The sequence below is a fragment of the Oncorhynchus gorbuscha genome, linkage group LG24 (genome assembly GCF_021184085.1).
Source record: "Oncorhynchus gorbuscha isolate QuinsamMale2020 ecotype Even-year linkage group LG24, OgorEven_v1.0, whole genome shotgun sequence".
Classification (NCBI taxonomy): Eukaryota; Metazoa; Chordata; class Actinopteri; order Salmoniformes; family Salmonidae; genus Oncorhynchus; species Oncorhynchus gorbuscha.
This window is the reverse complement of record NC_060196.1, coordinates 63,304,736-63,314,735: the sequence shown is the minus strand read 5'-3', so window position 1 is coordinate 63,314,735 and position 10,000 is coordinate 63,304,736. Positions and strand designations below refer to the sequence as shown.

Below are 10,000 nucleotides of genomic sequence, written 5' to 3'. Positions count from 1 at the left end.
TGCTCCTCCTGCTTCTCCTTGCACAAAGGCAGAGGTAGCAGTCCTGCTGCTGGGTTCTTGCCCTCCTACGGCCTCCTCCACGTCTCCCGATGTACTGGCCTGTCTCCTGGTAGCACCTCAATGCTCTGGACACTACGCTGACAGACACAGCAAACCTTCTTGCCACAGCTCAGATTGATGTGCCATCCTGGATGAGCTGCACTACCTGAGCCACTTGTGTGGGTTGTAGACTCCATCTCATGCTACCACTAGAGTGAAAGCACCGCCAGCATTCAAAAGTGACCAAAACATCAGCCAGGAAGCATAGGAACTGAGAAGTGGTCTGTGGTCACCACCTGCAGAACCACTCCTTTATTGGGGGTGTCTTGCTAATTGCCTATAATTTCCACCTGTTGTCTATTCCATTTGCACAACAGCATGTGAAATGTATTGTCAATCAGTGTTGCTTCCTAAGAGGACAGTTTGATTTCACAGAAGTGTGATTGACTTAGAGTTACATTGTGTTGTTAAGTGTTCCCTTAATTTTTTGAGCAGTGTATATATATATATATATTAAAACATTTTTTTGTTTTAGATGACCATGTTGTTCTATTTTTCCAATACTAGTTGATCCCAGAGGAGGAGCAAAGGAGGGACATTGAGAAGTTCCTCAGGGGCCTCCTGATCCCAGGGCAGGAGGATCGAGGGGAGGAAAGTTCCATCATGGGGGAACCTCTAGACATACCTAACCTGCTGAACCCCGACCTCGGTTCTAACCTCTCCCCTTTAGTTCCCGACTTGCTCCCCGATCTCTCACCCTTGCTCCACGACCTGGCCCCCAACCTGACCCCCAGCGAAGACGACTTCCCCCCTCTCCCGAGCGCCGCGTCTCCATGGCAAGGTGACAGGCTGTGGCAGGGCTCTCCGCCTGCCAACCTCCCCACACCTCTCATCCCCATCCCTGGCCCCTTCAACCTTCTGGGCAAAGTGGCTGCCTGTATCAAGGCCTCAGCTCCAGCTCAAGCCCCAACTCCTGCCCCAGTCCCAGCTCCAGCCCCAACTCCTGCCCCAGTCCCAGCTCCAGCCAAGGTCCCAGCAATCCAGGTCACGGCCTCAGCCCGTTCTTCAACTCCAGCCCCAGTCCCAGCTCCAGCCAAGGTCCCAGCAATCCAGGTCACGGCCTCAGCCCGTTCTTCAACTCCAGCCCCAGCAAAGGTCCCAGCAATGAGGATTACGGTCCCAGCCGCAACCCCTGCTCCAGCCAAGGTCCCAGCTACCAGGATTACGGACCCAACCAAGGCCCGAGCTCCATCAACAACCCAGCAGGAGATTTATGACCTGATGGCTGACTTCCCAGCCCTCCAGCCCCAGGGGAAAGCACCTCCACTGGGTTTGCAGCAGCCTGCCAATGCCCCGTGCCGGGCTCCGACCACCAATGTGGAGCTACTTCTCCAGGACCTACCCTACAGCGCCTTGTTCAAGGCCCAGGAAGGTGACCGGGAGCTGGGCAGACAGGATGGTAAAAGAGTGGCCAAGGGACCCAAGAAGATGGAGTCTGAACCCGAGGAGGAACCTCAAGACATTACCGTTGTTACTGATGATGTTGACCAGTGGCCTGAGATCACCACTACCAAGCAGCCTGCATTCACCCAAGCCACTCAACAGGTTATAGCCGGTAAGAGATATCTTCTTCTTTTGTTCTGCCATCGTTACCCAAATATCACTATCATACTAACACTGGCAACTGTTGTCCAAAGGCCATCCATCTAAAATGTGAGGAATCAGGACTGAAACCTGTCAATGTAAACAATGTTGTTGCATATCTAATCTAGTCAGTTATAGTTGCTGAGAATGGTATAAGTAGACAACATGGTCAGTTCTACTCGTTGGACATTGGATGGTGAAGAGTTAGAGGATGGTTCAGGTCAGGGTAGGGAAGGGAAGGCTCGACTTGGACACAGTGGGGACTGAATGATTTGCATACCACTTACAGTTACACACACACACACACACACACACACACACACACACACACACACACACACACACACACACACACACACACACACACACACACACACACACACACACACACACACACACACACACACACACACACACACACACACACACACTTTTGCCATATGTTGTTACCTTACAACCTTATTCTAAAATGGACTAAATCGTTTTTTTGGATGCTCCCCCTCATCAATCAATACACATTCTCCCATAATGACAAAGAAAGAACTGTTTTTAGGATTGTCTGCTAATTGACTGTAGCCTGCATGCAACCATGTGGGAGAAGAGGACCCTTCATTCATTAACTGGAACTTAGGAAATCAATTCTGTTACTTCTTTTCTTGTTATTCCTGTCAGATATTTCCATTCCGGGATAGTTGTTCACTGAGTTGCTACCACTAGTTGTTCACTGAGTTGCTACCACTAGTTGTGCCTTTGGATGCAGGTAGGCAGCAGGCAGCAGGCAGGTAGGCAGGTAGGCAGCAGGCAGGTAGGCAGCAGGCAGGTAGGCAGCAGGCAGGTAGGCAGGTAGGCAGCAGGCAGGTAGGCAGCAGGCAGCAGGCAAGTAGGCAGGTAGGCAGCAGGCAGGTAGGCAGCAGGCAGGTAGGCAGCAGGCAGGTAGGCAGCAGGCAGGTAGGCAGGTAGGCAGCAGGCAGGTAGGCAGGTAGGCAGCAGGCAGGTAGGCAGGTAGGCAGCAGGCAGGTAGGTAGGTAGGTAGGCAGGTAGGCAGCAGGCAGGTAGGCAGCAGGCAGGTAGGCAGCAGGCAGGTAGGCAGGTAGGCAGGTAGGCAGGTAGGAAGGTAGGCAGGTAGGCAGGTAGGCAGCAGGCAGGCAGGTAGGCAGGCAGGTAGGCAGCAGGCAGGTAGGCAGCAGGCAGGTAGGCAGCAGGCATGTAGGCAGCAGGCAGGCAGGTAGGCATGTAGGCAGGTAGGCAGCAGACAGGCAGGTAGGCATGTAGGCAGGTAGGCAGCAGGCATGTAGGCAGCAGGCAGCAGGCATGTAGGCAACAGGCATGTAGGCAGGTAGGCAGCAGGCATGTAGGCAGCAGGCAGGCAGGTAGGCAGGTAGACAGGTAGACAGCAGGCATGTAGGCAGGTAGGCAGCAGGCATGTAGGCAGGTAGGCAGCAGGCATGTAGGCAGCAGGCAGGCAGGTAGGCAGGTAGGCAGGTAGACAGGTAGACAGCAGGCATGTAGGCAGGTAGGCAGCAGGCATGTAGGCAGCAGGCAGGTAGGCAGCAGGCATGTAGGCAGCAGGCAGCAGGCATGTAGGCAGCAGGCATGTAGGCAGGTAGGCAGCAGGCATGTAGGCAGCAGGCAGGCAGGTAGGCAGGTAGACAGGTAGACAGCAGGCATGTAGGCAGGTAGGCAGCAGGCATGTAGGCAGCAGGCATGTAGGCAGGTAGGCAGCAGGCATGTAGGCAGGTAGTCAGCATGCATGTAGGCAGCAGGCAGCAGTTAGCAGCCTCTGGATTGGGGTACAGCCCATGACTTGCAGTAGGTGGCTGGAGTATTTTGAAACTTTTTATGACCTTCCTCTGACACCGCCTGGTATAGAGGTCCTGGATGGCAGGGAGCTTGGCCCCTGTGATGCACTGGGCCGTACGCACCACCCTCTATAGGGCCTTCCTCTGACACCGCCTGGTATAGAGGTCCTGGATGGCAGGGAGCTTGGCCCCTGTGATGCACTGGGCCGTACGCACCACCCTCTATAGGGCCTTCCTCTGACACCGCCTGGTATAGAGGTCCTGGATGGCAGGGAGCTTGGCCCCTTGTGCTGTACTGGTCGGTACCCACTACCCTCTGTAGCACCTTACGGTCAGATGCCAAGCAGTTGTCATACCAGGCGGTGACGCAGCCAGTCAAGATGCTCTCAGTGGTGCAACTGTAGAACTATGTGAGGATCTGAGGGCCCATGCCAAATCCTTTTCATTCTCCTCCTACACACCTCTGTGTGATTGGAGGATAGCTTTGAGTGAGGGTGATCCAATCATGATCAAATCCTCTGTTCTGCTCAAACTCATTAATTAATTAATGTTCAAATGTAAAGATAGCAGAAAGGCCAAACTCTTTGGCACATGACATGGAATACAGGGAGTGGATTAGCTAATCTAATTAGATCCGCGTCTCACAAAGACAAGGCGGTTGGAACCAAAGATCTCAAATTTGGACTCATCAGACCAGATTTCCACCAGTCCCATATCCATCACTCGCGTTTCTTGGCCCAAGTCTATTCTTCTTATTGGTGTCCTTAAGGTTTCTTTGCAGCAATTCAACCATAAAGGCCTGATTCACTCAGTCTCCTCTGAACAGTTGAGATGTGTCTGTTTTAAAAATATACACTGCTCAACAGATAAAGGAAACACTTAAACAACACAATGTAACTCCAAGTCCATCACACTTCTGTGAAATCAAACTGTCCACTTAGGAAGCAACACTGATTGACAATACATTTCACATGCTGTTGTGCAAATGGAATAGACAACAGGTGGAAATTATAGGCAATTAGCAAGACACTCCCAATAAAGGAGTGGTTCTGCAGGTGGTGACCAAAGACCACTTCTCAGTTCCTATGCTTCCTGGCTGATGTTTTGGTCACTTTTGAATGCTGGCGGTGCTTTCACCCATCCACAAATGTGCATGTGTCTGCTCAAACTGTCAGAAACAGACTCCATGAGGGTGGTATGAGGACCCGACGTCCACAGGTGGGGGTTGTGCTCACAGCCCAACACCGTGCAGGACGTTTGGCATTTGCCAGAGAACACCAAGATTGGAAAATTTGGCACTTGCGCCCTGTGCTCTTCACAGATGAAAGCAGGTTCACACTGAGCACATGTGACAGACGTGACAGTCTGGAGACGCCGTGGAGAACGTTCTGCTACCTGCAACATTCTCCAGCATGACCGGTTTGGCGGTGGGTCAGTCATGGTGTGGGGTGGCATTTCTTTGGGGGGCCGCACAGCCCTCCATGTGCTCGCCAGAGGTAGCCTGACTGCCATTAGGTACCGAGATGAGATCCTCAGACCCCTTTTGAGACCATATGCTGGTGCGGTTGGCCCTGGGTTCCTCCTAATGCAAGACAATGCTAGACCTCATGTGGCTGGAGTGTGTCAGCAGTTCCTGCAAGAGGAAGGCTCTGATGCTATGGACTGGCCCGCCCATCCCCAGACCCGAATCCAATTGAGCACATCTGGGACATCATGTCTCGCTCCATCCACCAACGCCACGTTGCACTACAGACTGTCCAGGAGTTGGCGGATGCTTTAGTCCAGGTCTGGGAGGAGATCCCACAGGAGACCATCCGCCACCTCATCAGGAGCATGCCCAGGCATTGTAGGGAGGTCATACAGGCACGTGGAGGCCACACACACTACTGAGCCTCATTTTGACTTGTTTTAAGGACATTACATCAAAGTTGGATAAGCCTGTAGTGTGGTTTTCCACACTATTCCAGACCTCCATGGGTTGATACATTTGATTTCCATTGATAATTTTGTGTGATCTTGTTGTCAGCTCATTCAACTATGTAAAGAAAAAAATATTTAATAAGAATATTCCATTCATTCAGATCTAGGACGTGTTATTTTAGTGGTCCCTTTATTTTTTTGAGCAGTGTGTATATATTTAACCAGGCAAGTCAGTTAAGAGCAAATTCTTATTTACAATGACGGCCTACACCAGCCAAACTTGGACAACTCTGGGCCAATTGTGCACCTGCCCTACGGGACGACCAATCACTTGTGATGCAGCCTGGATACGAACCAGGGACTGTAGTGATGCCCCTTGCACTAAGATGCAGTGCCTTAGACCAATGTGCCACTTGGGAGTTTCATGAGCTCTGTGAAGCATTTATTTGGGCTGCAATTTCTGAGTCTGGTAACTCTAATGAACTTGTCCTCTGCTGCAGAAGTAACTCTGGGTCTTCCTTTCCTGTGGCGGTCCTCATGAGAGCCAGTTTCATCTTAGCGCTTGATGGTTGTTGCGACTGCAGTTGAAGAAACTTTCAAAGTTCTTGACATTTTCCGGATTGTCTGACCCTCATGTCTTAAAGTAATGATGGACTGACCCTCATGTCTTAAAGTAATGATGGACTGTTGCTTCTCTTTACTTATTTGAGCTGTTCTTGCCATAATATGGACTTGGTATTTTACCAAATAGGTCTTTTATCTTCTGTTTACCACCCCTACCTTGTCACAACACAACTGATTGGCTCAAACGCATTAAGATGGAAAGAAATTCCACTAATTAACTGTTAACGAGGTACACCTGTTAATTGAAATGCATGCCAGGTGACTACCCCATGAAGCTGGTTGAGAGAATGCCAAGAGTGTGCAAAGCTTTCATCAAGGCAAAGGGTGGCTACTTTGAAGAATCTCAAATATATCATATATTTTGATTTGAACACTTTTTGTGGTTACTGTGTGATTCCATCTGTGTTATTTGATAGTTTTGATGTCTTCACTATTATTCTACAATGTAGAACATAGTAAAAACAAAGAAAAAACCTTGAATGAGTAGGCGTGTCCAAACCTTTTTTAAATTTGACCTTTATTTAACCAGGCAAGTCAGTTAAGAACACATTCTTGTTTTCAATGATGGCCTAGGAACAGTGGGTTAACTGGTCTAGGAACAGTGGGTTAACTGGTCTAGGAACAGTGGGTTAACTGCCTGTTCAGGGGCAGAACGACAGATTTGTACCTTGTCAGCTCGGGGGTTTGAACTCACAACCTTCCGGTTTCTAGTCCAACGCTCTAACCACTAGGCTACGCTGCCGCCCCAACTTTGACTGGTACTGTATATTTTGTAACTGTGCTGTTTCACAGAAGTTCTAACCATATTTACATTGTACATGAGTTATATTATTGGGTCCCACCCTTCAAGCTCTACTCAACCCCTCCCGTCTGTTTACGGTACATTTAGCAGACGCTCTTATCCAGAGCCACCGACAGGTACCGACTGCAACGTGGGAATTGAACCCACAACCCCGTGTTCTAAGAACGGAGCCTGAACACCATCCCGTGTCGATTCCTATTTACGAAAGTTCTGAACCTTTCTACTCTCATAGTTTCTACAGATAGCAAAAACATATAAATCTTTATTTTACTAAGATTATTATGGCTATATTATTGATTGATTGACGATGACTTTTTAAAATCACCCAGAGCTGTTGGTGTTTTTTCTTCCTCCAGTGGGGTCGCGGGTCAAGGGTCAAGGTAAATCTAGAGGCCAAAAGGGTTGCCTTAGGGTATTGATCTGGTGTTACTGTTGTGTCACGACTGGTAATCCTTTAATGCAACATTGATGCACGCGCACACACACACGCGCACACGCACACACACATGCGCACACTCACACACACACACACACACACACACACACACACACACACACACACACACACACACACACACACACACACACACACACACACACACACACACACACACACACACACACACACACACACACACACACACACACACACACACACACACACACACACACCTGTATGTCTGCTGAGTAGGTGTGAATTCTGGATGACTCAGTTGGGAATGTTTTATAATTAGTGAGTATTATGCAGTGTCACACTGAGTCTCAACTGGCAACCTATTCCCTTCCCAGTGCACTAATGTTGACCAGCGCTACCCCGTAGGGGGAAATGGGGGCCGTTTGGGATGAAGGCGTAGAGATGAATGCATGCATGTTGCATCGATATAGATACAAGGGGGGCGTTTGGGATGAAGGCGTAGAGATGAATGCATGCATGTTGCATCGATATAGATACAAGGGGGGGGCCGTTTGGGATGAAGGCGTAGAGATGAATGCATGCATGTTGCATCGATATAGATACAAGGGGGGGGGGGGGGGCCGTTTGGGATGAAGGCGTAGAGATGAATGCATGCATGTTGCATCGATATAGACACAAGGTGGGTAAATGGAAGACGACGGCGTGAGTTAAGCTGATGAAGTGGCTTGGAAAACACTTTCCAACATCTACTCAGAGGGGTTTGGGTTAAATGAGGAGGACACATTTTCAATTGAAGGCATTCAACTGACTAGGTATCCCACCTTTTCCCATTCCCTATTTAGGTTTTCAAAAGCTCTTTCTCCTCCTTCCACACATCTGTGCCACTGGGGCACACACTGTATGGAAGCTGTGTGGGGGAGATACAGTATACTGGACGATGAAGGAAGGATGCTGTGTGGGGGAGATACAGTATACTGGACGATGCTGTATGGAAGCTGTGTGGGGGAGATACAGTATACTGGATGATGCTGTATGGATGCTGTGTGGGGGAGATACAGTATACTGGACGATGCTGTATGGATGCTGTGTGGGGGAGATACAGTATACTGGACGATGCTGTATGGAAGCTGTGTGGGGGAGATACAGTATACTGGACGATGCTGTATGGATGCTGTGTGGGGGAGATACAGTATACTGGACGATGCTGTATGGATGCTGTGTGGGGGAGATACAGTATACTGGACGATGCTGTATGGATGCTGTGTGGGGGAGATACAGTATACTGGACGATGCTGTATGGATGCTGTGTGGGGGAGATACAGTATACTGGACGATGCTGTATGGATGCTGTGTGGGGGAGATACAGTATACTGGACGATGCTGTATGGATGCTGTGTGGGGGAGATACAGTATACTGGACGATGCTGTATGGATGCTGTGTGGGGGAGATACAGTATACTGGACGATGCTGTATGGATGCTGTGTGGGGAGATACAGTATACTGGACGATGCTGTATGGATGCTGTGTGGGGGAGATACAGTATACTGGACGATGCTGTATGGATGCTGTGTGGGGAGATACAGTATACTGGACGATGCTGTATGGATGCTGTGTGGGGAGATACAGTATACTGGACGATGCTGTATGGATGCTGTGTGGGGGAGATACTGGAGTGCTGTATATGCTGGACGATGCTGTATGGATGCTGTATGGATGCTGTGTGGGGGAGATACAGTATACTGGACGATGCTGTATGGATGCTGTGTGGGGAGATACAGTATACTGGACGATGCTGTATGGATGCTGTGTGGGGAGATACAGTATACTGGACGATGCTGTATGGATGCTGTGTGGGGGAGATACAGTATACTGGACGATGCTGTATGGATGCTGTGTGGGGGAGATACAGTATACTGGATGATGCTGTACGGATGCTGTGTGGGGGAGATACAGTATACTGGATGATGCTGTATGGATGCTGTGTGGGGGAGATACAGTATACTGGACGATGCTGTATGGATGCTGTGTGGGGGAGATACAGTATACTGGATGATGCTGTATGGATGCTGTGTGGGGGAGATACAGTATACTGGACGATGCTGTATGGATGCTGTGTGGGGGAGATACAGTATACTGGACGATGCTGTATGGATGCTGTGTGGGGGAGATACAGTATACTGGGCGATGCTGTATGGATGCTGTGTGGGGGAGATGCTGTATGGATGCTGTGTGGGGGAGATACAGTATACTGGACGATGCTGTATGGATGCTGTGTGGGGGAGATACAGTATACACACTGGTTGATTTAACGTTGATCCGACGTGGAATACATGTTGAATTTACGTCTGTGCACAGTAGGTTGTTTGTCCAGGTGACTCTCTTGGGACTTGCTTGCAGGTGTGAGAAAGTTGTGTTTTTGCCGTTTGCTTCAGAAGCAGGGTACGGTATGAGTGGGAAGAGGGGATGCTTCGTCTGCCCACTCACATGGCTTCAGAAGCAGGGTACGGCATGAGTGGGAAGAGGGGATGCTTCGTCTGCCCACTCACATGGCTTCAGAAGCAGGGTACGGCATGAGTGGGAAGAGGGGATGCTTCGTCTGCCCACTCACATGGTTAACTGTGTGTAATGCAGGTTAATCATGAGAAATTAGGATGTCTTTTAGATCCATTCTGTGGACTCTGATTTAACTATTTCTCAGCAGTATCACCGCTGTGATTTCACTCTAGTGTTACCATATAAAGTGTTATGTTCTCTCT

The 10,000-nt window shown here is 49.6% G+C and overlaps 1 protein-coding gene across 1 annotated transcript in view; it reads left to right on the top strand.

Moving 5' to 3' along the window:
- The window catches only part of LOC124012289 (zyxin-like), a 48,784-nt gene that overhangs the window by 19,752 nt on the left and 19,032 nt on the right, over positions 1 to 10,000 (top strand). The window contains exon 3 of the mRNA XM_046325751.1: positions 607 to 1,654. Within this exon, the coding sequence (XP_046181707.1) occupies positions 607 to 1,654 (1,048 nt within the window). The remainder of the gene's footprint in view (positions 1 to 606; positions 1,655 to 10,000) is intronic.